We start from the raw sequence: 21,582 nt of genomic DNA, 5'->3' as shown, positions 1-21,582 counted from the left end.
CACAGACTGGCCCCCACATCCACAGACTGGCCCCCACGTCCACAGACTGGCCCCCATGTCCACAGACTGGCCCCCACATCCACAGACTGGCCCCCACGTCCACAGACTGGTCCCCGACATATGACTGGCCCCCACATTCACAGACTGGCCCCCACGTCCACAGACTGGCCCCCACATTCACAGACTGGCCCCCACATTCACAGACTGGCCCCCACGTCCACAGACTGGCCCCCACGTCCACAGACTGGCCCCCACGTCCACAGACTGGCTCCCACGTTCACAGACTGGCCCCCGACATACCAGTGGCCCCCACATCCACAGACTGGCCCCCACATTCACAGACTGGCCCCCACATTCACAGACTGGCCCCCGACATACGACTGGCCCCCACATCCACAGACTGGCCCCCACGTCCACAGACTGGCCCCCACATTCACAGACTGGCCCCCACATTCACAGACTGGCCCCCACATCCACAGACTGGCCCCCACGTCCACAGACTGGCTCCCATATTCACAGACTGGCCCCCGACATACCACTGGCCCCCACATCCACAGACTGGCCCCCACATCCACAGACTGGCCCCCACATCCACAGACTGGCCCCCACATTCACAGACTGACCCCCAACATACCACTGGCCCCTACATTCACAGACTGGCCCCCACATCCACAGACTGGCCCCCACGTCCACAGACTGGCCCCCATGTCCACAGACTGGCCCCCACATCCACAGACTGGCCCCCACATCCACAGACTGGCCCCCACGTCCACAGACTGGTCCCCGACATATGACTGGCCCCCACATTCACAGACTGGCCCCCACGTCCACAGACTGGCCCCCACATTCACAGACTGGCCCCCACATTCACAGACTGGCCCCCAACATACGACTGGCCCCCACATCCACAGACTGGCCCCCACATCCACACACTGGCCCCCACATTCACAGACTGGCCCCCACATCCACAGACTGGCCCCCACATCCACACACTGGCCCCCACATTCACAGACTGGCCCCGACATACCACTGGCCCCCACATTCACAGACTGGCCCCCGACATACCACTGGCCCCCACATTCACAGACTGCCCCACACATCCACAGACTGGCCCCCGACATACTACTGGCCCCCACATTCACAGACTGGCCCCCACATTCACAGACTGGCTCCCACATCCACATCCACAGACTGGCCCCCCACATTCACAGACTGGCCCCCGACATCCACATACCATGACTGTCACTGGCCCCCGACATCCGACTGGCCCCCGACATCCAACTGGCCCCCGCCCTGACATCCACATTGTAGACTGGCCCCCCGACATGCCGCCGTTGCCCCGGGCAGACATTTAACTGTGGCGCCGCCCACCGCCCTTTACACTCAATGAGACAAACACACACTAGCAGCGGGGGTGGGCGGCGCCACAGGTGTAGACCAACTTCTGGTCTTCTTAAAAATGGCGGCCGGAGGAGACCTCTAGCGGCCGGCAGCAAAAAAATGGGAAATTCAATTTCCCGGGACAAATGTCCTAATCGTGGGAATGTCCTGCGAAATTCGGGACAGTTGGCAACTATGCAGCCCATCCAGTTCTACCTGAGTGAGTGTCTACAATTAACCCCATCCTTATACATTAACCACTACACCACTGTGCTGCGTTGTAAGTTTACCTTAAAGCTTTTTCTGTAAAGGTGAAATTACCCTTTAAGGAAGCCCACTCCTAAAATTTGCATCAGAGCCGTAACTAAATCACAGCTGATTTGTTAAAAAGATACTATGGAAATTTGCAGTGAAAATGGACCTGAAATACGTACTGCACATGTCTGAACCCAGTCTTACAGACCCTCTGAGTGTATTCATAGTTTGTTAGGTTGAATAAAGACACCAGTCCATCCAGTTCAACCTGAGTAAGTGTCTACATTTGTCCCTATCTCTGTACATTGCACACTCACATCGGTCCCTACCCTCAAGGAGCCCACAATCCAAGGTCCCCAATTTATATACTAGGGCTAATTTTGGACAGAAGCCAATTAACCTACCTGCATGTCTTTGGAGTGTAGAAGGAAACCCACACAAGCACAACATACAAACTCCAGGTAGGTAGTGTCGTGGTTGGAATTCAAACCAGCAACCCTTCTTACTGCTAGGTGAGAGTGCTAACCACTACACCACTGTGCTGCGTTGTAAGTTTACCTTAAAGCTTTTTCTGTAAAGGTGAAATTACCCTTTAAGGAAGCCCACTCCTAAAATTTGCATCAGAGCCGTAACTAAATCACAGCTGATTTGTTAAAAAGATACTATGGAAATTTGCAGGGAAAATGGACCTGAAATACGTACTGCACATGTCTGAACCCAGTCTTACAGACCCTCTGAGTGTATTCATAGTTTGTTAGGTTGAATAAAGACACCAGTCCATCCAGTTCAACCTGAGTAAGTGTCTACAATTGTCCCTATCTCTGTACATTGCACACTCACATCGGTCCCTACCCTCAAGGAGCCCACAATCCAAGGTCCCTAGTCATATACTAGGGGCAATTTTGGACAGAAGCCAATTAACATACCTGCATGTCTTTGGAGTGTGGGAGGAAACTGGAGAACCCAGAGGAAACCCACGCAGGCACAGGGAGAACATGCAAACTCCAGGCAGGTAGTGTCATGGTTGGGATTATGAACCAGCGACCCTTCTTATTGCTAGGTGAGAGTTCTACCCACTACACCACTGTGCTGAGAATTGTAGTGAGAGTTATTCTATTTCATAAAATGAATATTCTTTTAAATGGTAATGCACTGCTTTACTTTCATGCAGTTCTTTACTTTCATGATGATCGCTGCCATTAAATAGAAGAGAGGTGATCTTAAAAGGGAGGTGGAATGAGTGGATCTTTACAAACGGAACAAGTAAGATCTATATCTAAGCACTGTATATGGGTCAGTAGTTAAGATGAGCAGATACGCTGCATATGGTGGATAACCAGAGAGAGGTGGATCACCAGCATATCAATATAAAGCTAGTTATATGAACTATTGGATGCTTTGTAGAACTGCGATTGTGGACTTTGTAAACTAGTATATATGGATTCTGGGATATGCCTTTAACTTTTGTCTTATCGAGTTTGTTTCGCAATAAGTTTTTATTTGCAATATTTACAGCACAGATTATGGCTTTGAGTGTTCATATTGCTTCATTGCTTTTGTAATTCATGTCACTTTATGATTTGTATTTATTTTCAGGAGGCTATTTGTGTCATAACTTATAGTATTTTGGGGAATATAGAGGAATATTAATGATACACAGTCACCTGCAGCACTGAGATTGTGGTTACACACACACACACACATTATAGTGCAGTTTGTTTATTTATTCAGTTATATTTTTTATTTGTACTAAACTGCCTCATAAGAAGGAAAAAATCAAGAGCAGTGCTACACTATTTATTCACATAGTTGTCTGACATATGTGAAAGCATATGTAATTGGTAGCACCACCTCTCCATGCAGCTGTTGAATTAAGAATTGCTGAGTGTCAGCACATAAGTATTACAATACACATATTTAATGTGAGTTGTAAACATTAGAATATGAGAAACAGAAGAATTTGGCCTCAAAGAAATGTGCAATCTATACAGATGAGAGACAGTCGGGAGATATAGATGAGATACCCTTTATAAAATGATGGAGAAAACACGTGATTAAAAGCTATGTTTTCATTTAATCATTTATTGCACAGAACTTTTGGTTCTCCAATGTTTGCCAAGAGCACAGAATAAAAAGCTGCGCTTATTAGCTTGAAATAAAAAGTACGCATGTTAATTAGTGAAATGCATGATGGTTCTTAGAAGTCTGTTCGCGTTGTTGCGTCCTGCCGTCACTGCTATAACGTAGGCTTCCATAGCGGAAGGGGCGGGCGTTAATTATTTTTGACAACATGGAGGACGTGTCGTTGGATGAACTGATCAGGAGGCGAAGGGTTGTGTCCGGAATAAACGACATGTAAGTTGGAGGTTCTAAGCCTTGTTTTTTTTGCAGCTCTGTTATTAAACGTCATGCTTAAAACAGGTTTTATAGCTTGGAGGGAATGAACGAAACCTGCTCCACTCTTGCATGCTGTGGTTTCTTCTGCCTAGGTTTATGCCAATACAGGCAGCAGTAGTGATGTAGGGCTTGTGTATCAAACCATTGAATGGGCAGGGGGCACAATTTTAACTGGGGTTTTTATTATTTACTGTTTGCTTGGAGTTCAATGCTAGTGATCCGTAAGTGAGGGAATAGTACACATGCGGTTTGTTTCTTCAGTTCATTGGCTTTGACAGGTAACCCAACCCCCCATTCTAAACATGCTTTCATATGTAAATCACAATAGTGCCGCTAAATCGACGGTATGATGCCGCTTTAAGGCCAGTGCCCGCAACGCCCCAGTGTGAAGCCCTAAGACTCCTTTCACACTGTGCCCCCCAAAGTGTCGGTGGTAAATGCGGCTATTTAGCGGTGCATTTTCACTGCTAGCGGGGCGCTTTTAACCCCTGCTAACAGCTGAGAAAGGGTTAAAACTATCCGCAATAGCTGCGTTTTGCCAATGCTATAGCCGTGCTGCCCCATTGATTTCAGTGGGGAGCAGTAAACACACCGCTCCAAAGAAGCTGCTGGCAGGACTTTTCCTGACGTCCTGCCAGTGCACCGCTCCGGTGTGAAAGCCCTTGGGCTTTAACACTGGAGAGAATGGTGTAGCTGTTTGAGGGTGGATTGCGGGCGCTATTTTGAACGCTATAGCGCCTGCAAAACCTTCTTTTTTTTTTTTTTTTTTTTTTTTTTGAGACCCCAGGGAATAAAATGGCGGTCAATGCAACATTTTTAAGTCGCAAAGTATTTTGTGTAGCACTTTTTCAATCTCTCTCTTTCGATCACTCTTTCAGGAATCAACAAAACAGTCAAGTTAGCACAATTTTCTCTTATCGTCTTCCAGGACAGTCTCTGAGACTTAGGGCTCCTCCCTTCAGGACAGGAAACACATTCACCCAAATGGTTAACCTCTAGAGATCCAAGCTATAGCCGAATGACGGCTACAGCGCGGACCTGCTTTGCCGGGACGACGTCTATTGACGACGTCCCGTGCACGAGCGGCCTGCGCGCCCCCTGAGGGGCGCGCCCTCTGTGATCAGCGAGTCTGAGACTCTCCTGATCACGGATCTGAGCAAGGGGTCGATCCCGACCCCTTACCACGTGATCAGCTGTCAGCCAATGACAGCTGATCATGTGACACAACAGATCCGGTAATCGGCTATTTTTCCTCCTCGTGCTGACAGCGAGGAGAAAAAAAAAGCCGATCACCGGCGGCTGTGATCGGGACATCAGTCCCAATCACGGCCAGTGTATCAGTGCCCACCTGCCCCTTAACAGTGCCACCTATGTAATAAAATAAGTGCCACCTATCAGTGCCCACAGTGCCACCCATCAGTGCCCACAATCTGCCTCAACAACAGTGCTACATATCCGTGCCACCCATCCATGCCCATCAGTACTGCCTTATCTGTGCCTATTGGTGCCACCTTATCTGTGCCTATTGGTGTTGCCTTAACTGTGCCTATCAGTGCCCACCAGTGCTGCCTCATCAGCGCATTTCAATGAAGGAGAAAAATGACTTGTTTGCAAAATTTTATAACAAACTATTAAACATGATTTTTTTTTTTTTTTTTTGCATCTTTTTTTGTTTGTTTAGCAATAAATAAAACTCCCAGCTGTAACTAAATACCACCAAAAGAAAGCTCTATTTGTGGGAAAAAAAAAAGATAAAAATGTCATTTGGGTACAGTGTTGTATGACCGTGCAATTGTCATTCAAAATGCATCGGCGCTGAAAATTGGTCTGGGCAGGAGGGGGGTTTAAGTGCCCAGTAAGCAAGTGGTTAAAAGGAGATCCTCCAGGTCTTTCCCTTCAGTTTTTGTGTTTCCTGCTGGATGGGAAGGAAGCATGTGAGGAACCTGGGGAGCTCTATGTTCCAGGACTGTCCTGGGGAGCCTCTGAAGTACCTTCTCTGCCCAAAGCGCCTCTCTGTCTAGAGCAGTGAATAGAGGGCTGCTTGTACACCGCTGCCTGTAAACTCGGGGAGAGTTGGCCCTCTGAAGAGCGGCGGATCTCCTACCTCCATTTTGCCACACAAACTGGTTATCCTTTACCGGAAAACAAACGGCGACCAAAAACGAATGGCGTCCATGCGGCATGCTGGACGTCCGTTTTATGGGTATAGCAACGAACGTGCATGAGTCTGAGGAGGGGCATCTGCGTTCCAACGAACGGAAGTGACGCAGATTCCGAAGGAACTGCATCATCAGGGGGCACCATGAGTCAAGGTTCCGGTCTCCAGGCGTAACGTGTGTGGCTTGTTGGGCGTCCAGAGCCTGTGTAGATCCAGCAGAGGCTGTGACAGACACTGAGGAGCCATGGAGGGCACTGCAGCCGTTCAGGCGGTCGACTCCTGTTTTTCTGGCACCGGTACCTCTCAGGTGAGCGTGGTGAGGGCAGACCATGGCTTACTCTGGAAGGGGGTAAGGTCTTATGACCAAAGCCATTCCCTGGGTGGGGAACCACAGGTGACGGGTTGGGCACTTCCCTCCTTCCCCCTGAGCACAGTGGTGGTGGGGGTTGGGAATAGGCTCTCACGGTTTGTCTTTTGTCTTTTTTCTTTTGCTTTCAGGATAAAGCACAGAACAGATCTCAGATATTGCCTCCCAGGAGAAAGTGTGCCATTTGTGGGACAAAACTCGCTCCCAATTGGGAGAAACCGCTTTGCCCCGAATGTGTCAGGCTATCCCCTACTCTTACTACCTTCAGGCGATCCCTGAAAACTCATTTATTCAGGGAAACCTATCACATCTCCAACTAATCTCCTACCACTTCAATCAGCTCATTCCCGACAGTTAAAACCTTTTGTACCACCTGCCCCACCCTCTTAGATTGTAAGCTGTTCTGAGCAGGGCCCTCTTAATCCTCTTGTATTGTAACTGTATTGTCTCCTTTTTATATTGTAAAGCGCTGTGTAAATTGCTGGTGCTAGTTAAATTATTATTATTCAGGATTTATATAAGGATGACTCCATGACAGAGTGTCCTAAGATCCTTGCATCATTAAAAGACGAAATTGCATCCACCTTTAAATCATTTAGAGGAATGATGGATAGGATGCAGGGTCCCTCTGTGCCCTTATCTAGAGCGGAAAGTTTGCCCTCCCTTTTTGAACCCAGTCAGGAGGATGGGGAACATAAGGAGAACGAGCCCAGATCGCTTACCTCTTCTCAAATAGATTCAGGGTCTGATTCCGATGAAGAGGGAGATTGCTCCAGAGGGTCCAGGTACAAATTGACGTTGGACGGTGTGGGGGACTTGATAAAAGCCATCTATGACACCCTAGATATCAGAGAGGAGTTGGTACAGTTTCTAAGCATGCCCTTGTGTATCAGGGGGTCTCTGCCCAAAAATTCAGAGTTTTCCCCATGCACAAATCTCTAGTAGAAGCGAACTTGCCAGAGTGGGAGCACCCCGAGAGGAGACCATTCTTTTCAGGCATTTTTAAACGTAGATTACCCTTTGAGAAGGATGCGGCCCAGCCTTGGAACAAGGTTCCTAAGTTGGATACACCGCTAGCGAAGGTTTCCAAAAAGACTGATTTGGCCTTCGATCTGGGATCTCTTAAGGACCCCATGGACAAAAGGGGTGATATGCTGCTAAAGAGGGCTTGGGATGCCACCTCTATTGCACTCAAACCGGCCCTTGCGGCCACCTGCGTGGCTAGAAATTTGGAACATTGGTTAACTCAGTTGCAGTCTCATTTCTGCAGGCACTTCTTAACAGCTGCTAAAATCCTTTCCTTTATTATTTAAAGTGGTTGGGTTCCTAGCCGACGCTTCTGTAGAGTTGGTAAAGCTAACGGCCAGGTCTGCAGCTTTGGTTAATGCTGCAAGAAGGGCTGTTTGGTTGAAAGCCTGGTCGAGAGATGCAGCATCAAAGCTCAGGCTTTGTGGATTACCTTTCCTCATGTGATCACCTTTTTGGGCCTGTTCTCCAGGAGGCCCTGGATGGCAGATTGATGGCAGAGCAGCCATTGGCTCCCGCTGCTGCCAATCATGTGGGGGCGGTCTGAGTCCAGCGTTTGGACACTAATGCTGGACTCGTGAGGGTACCCGCACGGTACACCCCCCCCCCCCCACCCAACCTGCTCTCCCTGTGTTTTAACCATGCGGGGAGGAGCTGCGAGCGGCATTTGGGGACCCCAGAAGACTGATCAGGGCCACTCTGTGCAAAACGAACTGCACAGTGAAGGTAAGTATATTTTTGTTATTTAACCACTTGCTGACCGCCGCACGACGATGTACGTCGACAGAATGGCACGGGCAGGCATAAGGGCTTGCATGTACGTCCTTGCCTGCCCGCGGGTCGGGGGCCCAATCGGGCCCCCGCCCGGTGCCTGCGGCGGTCGGTATTCGTTCGGGAGCGATCCCGGACGAGGGGACGGCCATTCATTAATGGCCACCCCCTCGCGATCGCTCCCGACGAATGAAAATGTCCGATGACATCACTTCCTCTCCTGTAATGTAAACACAGGAGAGGAAGTGATGTATTCTCTCCTCCGTGTCGGTATTTTTCGTTCCGGCACCGAGGAGAGAGCATCGGTGAGTTGCACAAGCACTACACTACACAGTAGAACATGCCAGGCACACTCACACCCCCCCTTTACCCCCCGATCACCCCCCAATTACCCCTGCCCCCCCAGTCACAGTGACACCAATTGCTTTTTTTTTTTTTTTGCATTGGTGTCATTTGTGACTGTAATAACTGTTAGGGCAGTTAGGGTTAGCCCCCTTTAGTTCTAATGTACCCCCCTAACCCCCCCAATAAAGGTTTAACCCCGTGATCACCCCCCCTCGCCAGTGTCACTAAGGCTGGGTTCACATTGCAGCGGTTTATGAGAACGAATGTGATTCGCACCGCACTGCAGTGCAAATCACATCAGATCTCTGTGCGATTCGAGTTCAGCCATACAGATAGTATGGCTGAATTCGTGTCGCACCTGCCGCAAATTCGCACGGGACCCTTTTTTTGGCCCGCAGCAGAATCGGATCGCATGGGTGTTCACACCATGCGATCCGAGTTTGCAGATCGCACTGCGATATGCGAACTGATCTGGGGGTGTCATTAACATTTCACTGACACTCCCAGCAGTTCGCATAGGGCAGTGTGAACTGCCGCCGGGAGGCATGCGATGCGGGAACCCGCCGTGGATTCATGGCGTTCCCGCATCGCTCCAATGTGAACCCAGCCTAATAAGCGATCATTTTTCTGATCGCTGTATTAGTGTCACAGGTGACGCTAGTTAGGAAGGTAGGTATTTAGGTTCGCCGCAGCTTTTTATAGCGCCAGGGACCCCCATATACTACCGCATAAAGCCCCCTGATTTCCCCCTAGTTAACCCTTTCACCAGTGATCACCATATAACTGTTACAGGTGACGCTGGTTGGTTAGTTATTTTTTTATAGTTTCAGGGCACCCGCCATTTATTAGCTAATAAAGGTTTAACCCCCTGATCACCCGGCGGGTGTCATTTGTGACTGTAATAACTGTTAGGGCAGTTAGGGTTAGCCCCCTTTAGTTCTAAGGTACCCCCCTAACCCCCCCAATAAAGGTTTAACCCCGTGATCACCCCCGTCGCCAGTGTCACTAAGGCTGGGTTCACATTGCAGCGGTTTATGAGAACGGATGTGATTCGCACCGCACTGCAGTGCAAATCACATCCGATCTCTGTGCGATTCGAGTTCAGCCATACAGATAGTATGGCTGAATTCGTGTCGCACCCGCCGCAAACTCGCACGGGACCCTTTTTTTGGTCCGCAGCAGAATCGGATCGCATGGGTGTTCAGACCATGCGATCCGAGTTTGCAGATCGCACTGCGATATGCGAACTGATCTGGGGGTGTCATTAACATTTCACTGACACTCCCAGCAGTTCGCATAGGGCAGTGTGAACTGCCGCCGGGAGGCATGTCATGCGGGAACCCGCCGCGCATTCGTGGCGTTCCCACATCGCTCCAGTGTGAACCCAGCCTAATAAGCGATCGTTTTTCTGATCACTGTATTAGTGTCACAGGTGACGCTAGTTAGGCAGGTAGGTATTTAGGTTCGCCGCAGCTTTTTATAGCGCCAGGGACCCCCATATACTACCGCATAAAGCCCCCTGATTGCCCCCTAGTTAACCCTTTCACCAGTGATCACCATATAACTGTTACAGGTGACGCTGGTTGGTTAGTTATTTTTTTTATAGTTTCAGGGCACCCGCCATTTATTACCTTGTCTCACTAGTGTACCCCTAAATTTAGGGGTGTCTACTTTCCAAAATGGGGTCATTTGGGGGGGGTTTGTGCCATCTTGGCATTTTATGGCCTTCAAAACTGTAACGCCCTTAGAAAGCCTGAAGGCGGTGCTTGGTTTTCGGGGCCCTGTACGCGGCTAGGCTCCCAAAAAGTCCCACATATGGGGTATCCCCGTACTCAGAAGAAGCAGCAGAATTTATTTTGGGGTGTCATTTCACATATGCCCATGGCATGCGTGAGCAATATATCATTTAGTGACAACTTTGTGAAAAAAAAAAAAAAAGTTTGTAATTTTCCCGCAACTTGTGGCAAAATATAAAATATTCCATGGACTCAAAATGCCTCTCAGCAAATAGCTTGGGGTGTCTACTTTCTAAAATGGGGTCATTTGTGGGGGTTTTGTGCCATCTTGGCATTTTATGGCCTTCAAAACTGTAATAGGTAGTGAGAAGTGAAATCAAAAATTTACGCCCTTAGAAAGCCTGAAGGCGGTGCTTGGTTTTCGGGGCCCCGTACGCGGCTAGGCTCCCAAAAAGTCCCACATATGTGGTATCCCCGTACTCAGGAGAAGCAGCAGAATTTATTTTGGGGTGTCATTTCACATATGCCCATAGCATGTGTGAGCAATATATCATTTAGTGACAACTTTGTGTAAAAAAAAATAAAAAATAAAAAAATAAAATATTTTTTGTCATTATTCAATCTCTTGAGGCAAAAAAATAAAATATTCAATGGGCTCAACATGCCACTTATCAATTTCCTTAGGGTGTCTACTTTCCAAAATGGGGTCATTTGGGGGGGGTTTTGTACTGCCCTGCCATTTTAGCACCTCAAGAAATGAGATAGGCAGTCGTAAACTAAAAGCTGCGTAAATTCCAGAAAACGTACCTTAGTTTGTAGATGTGACAACTTTTGCGCAAACCAATAAATATACAATTATTGACTTTTTTTTTACCAAAGACATGTGGCTGAATACATTTTGGCCTAAATGTATGACTAAAATTTGAGTTTATTGGATTTTTCTAATAACAAAAAGTAGAAAATATCATTTTTTTCAAAATTTGCGGTCTTTTTACGTTTATATCGCAAAAAATAAAAATCGCAGAGGCAATCAAATACCATCAAAAGAAAGCTCTATTTGTGGGAAGAAAAGGACGCAAATTTTGTTTGGGTACAACATTGCATGACCGCGCAATTACCAGTTAAAGCAGCGCAGTGCCAAATTGTAAAAAGACCTCTGGTCATTTACCAGCAAAATGGTCCGGTCTGAAGGTGGTTAACCACTTGCTTACTGGGCACTTAAACACCCTTCCTGCCCAGACCAATTTTCAGCTTTCGGTGCTCTCACACTTTGCATGACAATTACTCAGTCATGTAACACTGTATCCAAACGAATTTTGTGTCCTTTTTTTTTTTCCCCACAAATAGAGCTTTCTTTTGCTGGTATTTGACCACCTCTGAGTTTTTTTTATTTTTTGCGCTATAAATTAGAAAAGACCGAAAATTTGGAAAAAAACACATTTTTCTTTTATGTGATAAAATTTTGCAAATTATTAATGTTTTTTCATAAATTTTGGCCACAATTTATACTGCTACATATCTTTGGTAAAAATAACCCAAATTAGTGGATATTATTTGGTCTTTGTGAAAGTTAGAGAGTCCACAAGCTGTGGTGCGAATCATAAAAAATTGATCACACCTGATGTACTGGGGGCCTATCTCATTTCTTGCGACCAGAACAAGCCAGGAAAGTACAAATACCCCCCAAATGACCCCTTTTTTTGAAAGTAGACATTCCAAGGTATTTACTAAGATGCATGGTGAGGTTTTTGATGTTGTCGTCTTTTTCCCACAATTCTTTGCAAAATGAAGATTTTTATTTATTTTATTTTTTTATTTTTTCCTCACAAAATTTTCAATGTAATAGGTTATTTCTCTCACATGGCATGTGTATACCACAAATGACACCACAAAATAGGTTCTGCTACACCTTCTGAGTATGGCAATACGAAATGTGTGAGACTTTTACACAGCCTGGCCACATACAGAGGCCCAATATTGAAATAGCACCATAAGTCGTTCTAGGAGCATAAATTACACATCTCATTTCTCAACCTATTACTTTTTTGAAGGCCCTGGAGAACCAGGACAATGGAAATGCCCACAAAGTGACCCCATTTTGGAAAGCTAACACCCCAACGTATAATCTGAGGCATAATGAGTCTCTTGAATGGTTCATTTTTTTTTTTCCAGACGTTTTGGGAAAATGTGGAAAAAAAAACGCATTTTTTTTTTTTTTTTTTTTTTTTTTTTTTTACGCAAAGTTGTCCATTTATAAGTTTTCCAACACATAGCATGTACATAGCAAAAATGATATCCCAAAATACGTTCTGCTACTCCTGAGTATGGCAATACCAAATGTGTGAGACTTTTACACAGCTTGGCCACATACAGAGGCCCAACATGCAAGGAACACCATCAGGTGTTCCAGGGACACATAGCATGCACATACCAAGAATTACACCCCAAAATACATTCTGCTGAAAAAAGAGTAAACAAAAGATTACCTGTGGTTTTAGCAGCGCAGTTGTCCACAGTATGATAGCACTGGTCCAGGCAGCAGGCAGGGACTTGGTCAGCAAAAGTGAACACAATTTTCCAGGCAACAGGCAGGTATACTGTCCATAGTCAATATAGGCAGAAGGCAGGGATACTGTCCATATACAGTCCAAGGTCAGTGCAGGCAGAGATTGTCAGCGGTGCCAAAATATTGGTCCTGGTAGTAGGCAGGAACATGGTCCATCCATGTGGTGTGGTCAGTTCATGCGACAGGCAGAGGCATGATGGTATAGGTCCTGCAGGCAGAAGTAAGGCCTCGTTCAGGACAGAATGGGGATAGGGGTAGAGCCTTCTCCCACCCAAATCTCTTTGAAGCCTCCGAGTCTCCAGACTCTAATCTAGGAATGAGAAAACAAATAAAATTGTCTTCTTCATCCAAAAAAACTATTCTGGAGCCTCTCACATATGTGAGACCCCTTTTATGAATCCCACTAGTCCACTGAGAGGGTACAAGATCAGTCCAGTCCAAGAGGCAGGCAAGAGGAATGGTCAAACAGTCCAGGGTCAGTTCCAGATCAGACAGAGGTATGTACAGAATCGGTAGGCAGAAGCGTGGTCGAATAACAAGCCAGGGTCCGTTACAGAGCAAGCAGAGGCATAAGGGGTGTGAAGGTAAATGGCAGGAAGTGAGGGTGATGGTTACCATACTTCACTAATAATTCACTGAAGTATGGTAACGGCGGAAACAGTCACCTATGCAAAGGCCTGGTTGGGAAGGGCATTGGGCACAATAAGTGGTGTCACTTCTCAATCCTTGTTTGCTGCACACCCGACGTTTTTTCTGATGTCTTCGGCCTGTTGGTCTGGGAGGGATTTTATCAGGAAAGTGGCGTTCAGAGAGTCTGCTAATAACATCGGACCGAATGTTTTCTGGTGGGCCATTGGGGTATAGAAGGGCAGTGACAATTTCCTCCTGGTAGCCAAGGAAGGGTATGGGTCTTTCTGTGGATTTACGATAGATTACATACGTGTTGTACAGTGCCTTGCGAAAGTATTCGGCCCCCTTGAACTTTTCAACCTTTTTGCCACATTTCAGGCTTCAAACATAAAGATATAAAAATTTTATTTTTTGTGAAGTATCATCAACAAGTGGGACACAATTGTGAAGTGGAACGAAATCTATTGGATTTTTTTAACTAATAAAAAAATGAAAAGTGGGGCGTGCAAAATTATTCGGCCCCCTTGCGTTAATACTTTGTAGAGCCACCTTTTGCTGCGATTACAGCTGCAAGTCGCTTGGGGTATGTCTCTATCAGTTTTGCACATCGAGAGACTGAAATTCTTGCCCATTCTTCCTTGCAAAAACAGCTCGAGCTCAGTGAGGTTGGATGGAGAGCGTTTGTGAACAGCAGTTTTCAGCTCTTTCCACAGATTCTCAATTGGATTCAGGTCTGGACTTTGACTTGGTCATTTTAACACCTGGATACGTTTATTTGTGAACCATTCCTTTGTAGATTGTGCTGTATGTTTGGGATCATTGTCTTGCTGGAAGATAAATCTCCGTCCCAGTTTCAGGTCTTTTGCAGACTCCAACAGGTTTTCATCCAGAATGGTCCTGTATTTGGCTGCATCCATCTTCCCCTTCCTGCATCAATCTTCCCTGTCCCTGCTGAAGAAAAGCAGGCCCAAACCATGATGCTGCCACCACCATGTTTGACAGTGGGGATGGTGTGTTGAGGATGATGAGCTGTGTTGCTTTTACGCCAAACATATCGTTTTGCATTGTGGGCAAAAAGTTCGATTTTGGTTTCATCTGACCAGAGCACCTTCTTCCACATGTTTGGTGTGTCTCCCAGGTGGTTTGTGGCAAACTTTAGACGAGACTTTTTATGGATATCTTTGAGAAATGGCTTTCTTCTTGCTACTCTTCCATAAAGGCCAGATTTGTGCAGTGTTCGACTGATTGTTGTCCTATGGACAGACTCTCCCACCTCAGCTGTAGTTCTTCTCAGTTCATCCAGAGTGATCATGGGCCTCTTGGCTGCATCTCTGATCAGTCTTCTCCTTGTCTGAGCTGAAAGTTTTTAGAGGGACGACCAGGTCTTGGTAGATTTGCAGTGGTCTGATACTCCTTCCATTTCAAAATGATCGCTTGCACAGTGCTCCTTGGGATGTTTAAAGCTTGGGAAATGTTTTTGTATGCAAATCCGGCTTTAAACTTCTCCACAACAGTATTACGGACCTGCCTGGTGTGTTCCTTGGTCTTCATGATGCTCTCTGTGCTTTCAACAGAACCCTGAGACTATCACAGAGCAGGTGCATTTATACAGAGACTTGATTACACACAGGTGGATTCTATTTATCACCATCAGTCATTTAGGACAACATTGGATCATTCAGAGATCCTCGCTGAACTTCTGGAGTGAGTTTGCTGCACTGAAAGCAAAGGGGCCGAATAATTTTGCACGCACCACTTTTCAGTTATTTGCTAAAAAAGTTTAAAATATCCAATAGATTTCTTCCACTTAACAATTGTCCCACTTAGAGGTCGACCGATATGGTTTTTTCTCTGGCCGATGCCGATATTTAGAAATCATGGCGGCCGATAGCCGATTTTTTTTTTTTTTTTTTTTTTTTTTTTTTTTTTGGGCCGATATGTTAGGCCGATTTTATTTTATTTATTTTTTTCCTTTTTTATTTATTATTATTTTTTTTAATCCCCCTTGATCTAACACACCTTTCCCATTGGGGCGTTTTTCAGGCGCTTTTGGGCTAAAAATAGCACCTGTAAAGTGCCTGCAAAATGGCTCCCCTGCAGTCTGTGTGAAAGACAGAGTGCTTTCACACTGAGGCGATGCACTGGCAGGATCTTAAAAAAAAGTCCTGCAAGCAGCACGTTTGGAGTGGTGTATACCGCTCCTCCACCACTCCTGCCCATTGATATGAATGGGCACCACTGCCGAAGCCCATGCAATGCGCTTTGGCAGCAGTGCTTCATGGGCGCATTTAACCTCTTCCTTGGCCGCTAGCTGGGTTATATGTGCCCCACTAGCAGCCAAATAGCACCGCTAAAATGATGGTAAAGAGCTGCTAAAACTTGCGTTTTAACATCAACGCTCCAGTGTGAAAGCAGCCTTCATAAGTGATACAGAAAATTTCTTACATTTAAACATTTATTAAACAAAACAAACCTCCAATCAGTTTACTTGTATGTATGATTTAGATTAAAAAAACAAAAAAAACCTATGTATTAAATAAAAACAGGTAGTCAAAACTTTTGGCCAAAAAAAAAAAAAGGGCTAACTTTAGGGCCGGTTCACACTGCGGGCGATGCGAGGCGACACCGACTTGACTCGCCGCGACCTCAGCGGCGATTTGCAAATGACTTCTGTATAGAAGTCAATGCAAGTCGCCCCGAGGTCGCCCAAAAGTAGTACAGGAACCTTTTTTCTGAGTCGGAGTGACTCGAGTCGCTCCTCTCAGAACGGTTCCATTGTACAGAACGGGGGCGACTTGTCAGATCGCGGCGAGGCAAGTCGTGTCGCCTCGCATCGCCCGCAGTGTGAACCGGCCCTTACTGTTTTTATTTTATTTTTAAATAGTGTATTTTTTTCCCCCAAAAAATGCATTTGAAAGACCTCTGTGCAAATGCCGTGTGACATAAAATATTGCAACAACCGCTATTTTATTCCCTAGGATCTCTTCTAAAAAAAATATATAATTTTTGGGGGGTCTAAGTGATTTTCTGGCAGAAAATACAGGATTTTTACTTGTAAGCAACAAGTGTCAGAAAAGATTTAGTCTTTAAAGAGGAAGTAAACCCTGATGGGTTTACTTCCTCTTTTTTTCCCTGCAAAGGTAAAGCATAATGGACTACTATGCATCGCATAGTAGCTCATTATGTGTCACTTACCTGACACAGGAGCCAGCGAAGTCGCCGCTGATCCCTGTAGTCCGCCGCATCCATCTTGCTGGTGGTGTCTCGCAGCTCCGACCAATGACAGCGGCGAAGCCGCGATGACGTCACTCCCGCGCATGCGCACGGGAGTCGACAAATTAGGCAAATCCATTCTTGGATTTGCCGCATTTAGTGCGCCTGCGCGCCGCTGTCTACGGCGCATGCGCCGTAGACAGCGGTGCCCATTTTCGGGCAAATATCTCCTAAACCATATAGGTTTAGGAGATATTGCTTGGACCTACAGGTAAGCCTTAATCTAGGCTTACCTGTAGGTCAAAGTGGTTTGAAGGGGTTTACTTCCTCTTTAAATGGTTAAACTGGGAACTTCTACACACAGAGATGACTTCATTCATTCAAGTGTAAACATTGTATCATTTAGTTCTTTTCTTGGCAGCCTGCCCAGAGAGGAGGAAAGTGTTGCTATGACGACTCAGGCAACTCGCACTGTCTTCTATACAGAAGTCATTTCAAAGTCCCGCTGTAGTTATAAATCGGCTTTTTATCAGCAAATTTGGCCGATGCCGATTATTTAAAAAACGGCAAATATCGGCCGATATATCAGCCGGCCGATATATCGGTCGACCTCTAGTCCCACTTGTTGGTGATTCTTAACAAAAAATAAAATTTTTATATCTTTATGTTTGAAGCCTGAAATGTGGCAAAAGGTTGAAAAGTTCAAGGGGGCCGAATAATTTCGCAATGCACTGTATATAGCCAAATTAAAGAAATAAATTGATTTTTTTTTATACCACTTGTATGTTCTTCTTGTGGCAAGGTAGGGTTTGAGCATCTGGTCGTTCAAGTCGACACCCCCCATGAACATGTTGTACTCATGGATACAAATTGGTTTTTGTATTGGGCCATTCCTCCTGGTGATCTCAACAAAAGTGTTGTTGTGGATCGAAGAAAGCATGTACACATCCCTTCTGTCCCTACACTTCACAGCCAAAATTTCCTAGTTCCATAAACTCGCCGCTGCGCCTTTTCTTAACCTTTTGTTGACGAGGCTTTGAGGAAAGCCCTTCCCGTTCGTCCTTACGGTGCCACATGCTGAAGTTTGCTTTCTATGGAGGTTGCGGAACAGGGGTAAACTTTTGTAAAAATTATCCACATAGAGATGGTAGCCTTTCTCCAGGTGTGGATTTGAGTTCCCAAACAACTTTCCCACTCGATCCGATGTATTCGGGGCAATTAGGGGGATGTAGCTATGTGTCCTTCCCTTAGTATACCATGAAGGAATATGTATACTCTGTGGCTCGATCACACAATTTAGACATTTTTACCCCATAGTGGGCCCTTTTGGAGGGAATAAATTGTTTTAGGCCGAGCCTGCCAGAAAATTTGATCAGGGACTCGTCCACACATATGTGTTGGTCTGGGGTAAACAACTGGGGGAAGATCTCAGAAAAATAATTTATTAGCGGCCGAATTTTGTAAAGTTTCTCAAAATTTGGGTCATTCCGGGGAAGGCACTGGGTATTGTCGTTAAAGTGTAGGAATCTCATTATCATGAGATATCTGGTCCGGTGCATTATTGAGGAAAAGATGGGCATGTGATAGATGGGGCGGGATGACCAATATGCACGTATTTCATTTTTATTGTTTAGTCCCATACAAAATGTGAGGCCCAAAAATTTTTTAAACTCCTCCCCTGTTAGGGCTCTCCACTCGTAGGGACAGGCATACGAGGACGTTGGGTTGCTTTCAATAAATTGTCGGGCATATAGGTTGGACTGGACCACAATCGATTCAAGCATGTCCTCTGTAAAAATTAAGTGGAAAATGTCCATCAGGGAATAATTGTGTGTGTCCACCTGGACTACTGGGTTTGCAGTGAAAGGGGGAACGTTAGCTTCTCCTGAGTTAGGGGGAAGCCACAAGGGGTTCTGGAGGGAATAGGGAAGGCTGGCATGGGACCTAACCCTTTGGGGCCGAGTTTTAGGGGGTCCTAAAAGGTGTCTGTGGAGGTATTTTTGCTGGTTGAAGGCAGCGCTGTTCTGGGATTTTTCTTGTCACTGCATGGCGCTGTCCGAGTTGACACACTGGTACTTGGCCTTTGCCGAGGTACTGTGGTGCCGGTGGATGGCTCTGCGGTACTTGTGGATGGTACAGCCTCCTCACCAGTACGCCTTCGTCTGACGGGCAGACTATCATCTTCCTCCTCTGAGGCTGTCATTGTACCGCTGCTGAGGACAGGCTCATAGTCCACGTCAGACTCGCAATCTGAATATGAGGAGGAATCCGAAGCGGAGACCTCCCCGTTGCTCTCGTCGGCTGCAAGAATATCATATGCCTCCTCAGCTGAATATAATCTTTGTGACATTTTTATTGATCACAAATGGCACTGACAGGTGATGCTGATGTGGCAAGTGACACTAGCCGGTGACACTAACAGCACTGATCACAGGTGACACTGTCGACAGGTGGCACTGGCAGATGGGGCTGGCTTTTTGCTCTGGCAGATGGCACTGGCGGGGCTGACAGATGGCACTGGGCTGACTGTATTTCATACACTGTATCGCTTTACTACTCACAGATCCCCTCTCTCTCCTCACACGCTGTCTCTGTGTGAGGAGAGAGAGAGACGGGGCAATGGGAGATGATCCCATATGTTTACATATGAGATCATCTCCCATTGGCAGCTGCGATCGCGATGTAAACGGCCGCTTTGATTGGCCGTTCACAGCGATCTGTGTTTGCCTATCTCCGGGAGACACGGCGAACACAAAACTTCCCCGATGCGCCCCCGCGGTGGCGCGCATTGCGGAAGTAAACACAAGGTCTTCCAGGGGCGGCCTCCCAGACGAAAGCGCCCGCTCTATGGCCGTCATTCGGCTATAGGGCGGGCTGGAACCGGTTAAAGGGGTTGTGAACCCTCGCTATTTTTTTTGTCATGTGAAACCTACAATTGCACCCCTAAGCATACGATGATGGGTCACTTAGGTACATGTGTCTGGTTTATCTAGCCATTTGACCCATATTTTGTTACATAGTGGGTGTCCTAAATATATGTGTGTGTGTTTATGTATGTGTAGCGGGTATTGCAGCCATAGACTTGCTTTGACACAGATGGGCTGCATATACACAGGCTTTCCAGCCTAAGAGGGGAGAGAGCTGGCTGTCATGTCTGCGTTGGGGCTCCTGCCTGTTTTCACTGACTGAGTAATGTAATGTGAGCTGACACACAGAGCTGTGCATTCAGCAGCCTCTCTTGTGCTCTCTTGTGCCTCTATTGGCCGTAAGAAAACCAATTAAAGCCACAGTTAAAACAGCCAATGGGAGAGACTGTACTGAACTACTGGGAGAACTGTAATGGATTCTGGGCCATACAGTTAACACACAAAACAGCCCCATAGACTGGTATACATGGAGAAATACAAATCCCAACAGTTTTTGCTGACCGGAAAGTAATTGATTTTGTGTCCTGAGGTAAGTCCATCGATGAGGGAGTCAGAGAGATGCATGTGATCTGAGGGACTGCTGTTGCCAATGGAGGGGATCTATCCAGCCACAGTTGCAGAGTTCCAGGAGTGTGACAGTGAAGGACATCCAGCCTGAGAGGGATCCCGGCTATAGTTACAAGGTGGCCAGTCGGGTTTTTCTTAAATTTTTTTATTTTTTTTTTCTAACTGCGACACAACGGACATTTTTGACACATTTTTGGGACCATTGTCATTTATACAGCAAGTAATGCTATGCTCATGCACTGATTCCTGTGTAAATGACACTGGCAGTGAAGGGGTTAACCACTAGGGGGCAGGGTAAGGGTTAAGTGTGTCCTGGGGTGTGTTTATAACTGTGGGAGGGCGTGGCTATGTGTGAAATATCACTGAACTCTGCTCCCGTTCACAGGGAGCAGATATTGTTGACATTGTCACTAGGCAGAACGGGGTGATGCTTGTTTACATTAGCATCCTCCCCGTTCTTCCTCCCCATGAGACAATCGCGGGTATCCCCGTGGCAATTGAGTCCACGGAACCCATGCCCCGACTCGAGGAGGTCCTGGGTGGCGCTCACGCGATGGCATGGCGGCAAATTTAAAAGGATGTACAGGTACGCCCGTTTGCCCAGCCGTGCCATTCTGCCAATGTACATCGGCGTGCACTGGTCAGGATCCGATTAAAGAGACTTTTTATTTCTCTTATATTCACCGTCTGTTACAGCTCCTCTCTGTAACTAAATGGGTTTGTTAGCCTGCCACTAGGAGAACTTGGCCAAATTGTAACACAATACACAGAAATGTCAGTACTGCCCAGGGGGTGGACCCTGTGCTAATAACCCTCCCTGCTGCCCCAGCAGACTTTTATTTTTGTTTTTTGCCTAGTGAAGGACATCCAGCCTGAGAGGGATCCCGGCTATAGTTACAAGGTGGCCAGTCGGGTTTTCCTGCTGGCCCATTGGTCCATTTTTTTTTTTTTTTTGATGCAGGATTTATACTTTTGTGCAAGATGAAAGATCCTGGGTCTTCTATCAACTTCCGGCTGGGTGACAGACTAGTTGAGTTATCCTTGTAGTCCCCCCAGTCCGGCCATCGAGTGTGTGCAGGTCGCAGCTAAGGCTCGACAGGCCATGACATACCTCAGCTCCAGAGGTGGTCAGTGAGCTTCAATGCTCTGGGGTATACATATGACTGGGCTACTGTTGTCTGGATCACAGTATACCAGGCCAGCAGCCACCCTGTAACTTGCGCAGGAGTGGGTCTGTGATGGAA

The 21,582-nt window shown here is 46.6% G+C and overlaps 1 protein-coding gene across 9 annotated transcripts in view; it reads left to right on the top strand.

The window, feature by feature from the left end:
* Nucleotides 1–3,884: 3,884 nt before the first annotated feature.
* Nucleotides 3,885–21,582, top strand: part of POLDIP3 (DNA polymerase delta interacting protein 3) — a 606,971-nt gene continuing 589,273 nt past the window's right edge. For 7 of the 9 annotated variants that reach the window (XM_077452451.1, XM_077452453.1, XM_077452458.1 and 4 more), the window contains exon 1: nucleotides 3,885–3,990. In XM_077452451.1, the coding sequence (XP_077308577.1) occupies nucleotides 3,926–3,990 (65 nt within the window). In that variant the 5' untranslated portion in view covers nucleotides 3,885–3,925. The remainder of the gene's footprint in view (nucleotides 3,991–21,582) is intronic. The other 2 variants (XM_077452456.1, XM_077452455.1) reach the window with 2 other exon arrangements.

This window comes from Lithobates pipiens, unplaced genomic scaffold (assembly GCF_037356315.1).
Source record: "Lithobates pipiens isolate NorthernLeopardFrog02 unplaced genomic scaffold, aLitPip1_a1.2 Scaffold_23, whole genome shotgun sequence".
Taxonomy (NCBI): domain Eukaryota; kingdom Metazoa; phylum Chordata; class Amphibia; order Anura; family Ranidae; genus Lithobates; species Lithobates pipiens.
The sequence above is the reverse complement of the archived record's forward strand: the minus strand, read 5'-3'. Positions and strand labels throughout refer to the sequence as shown.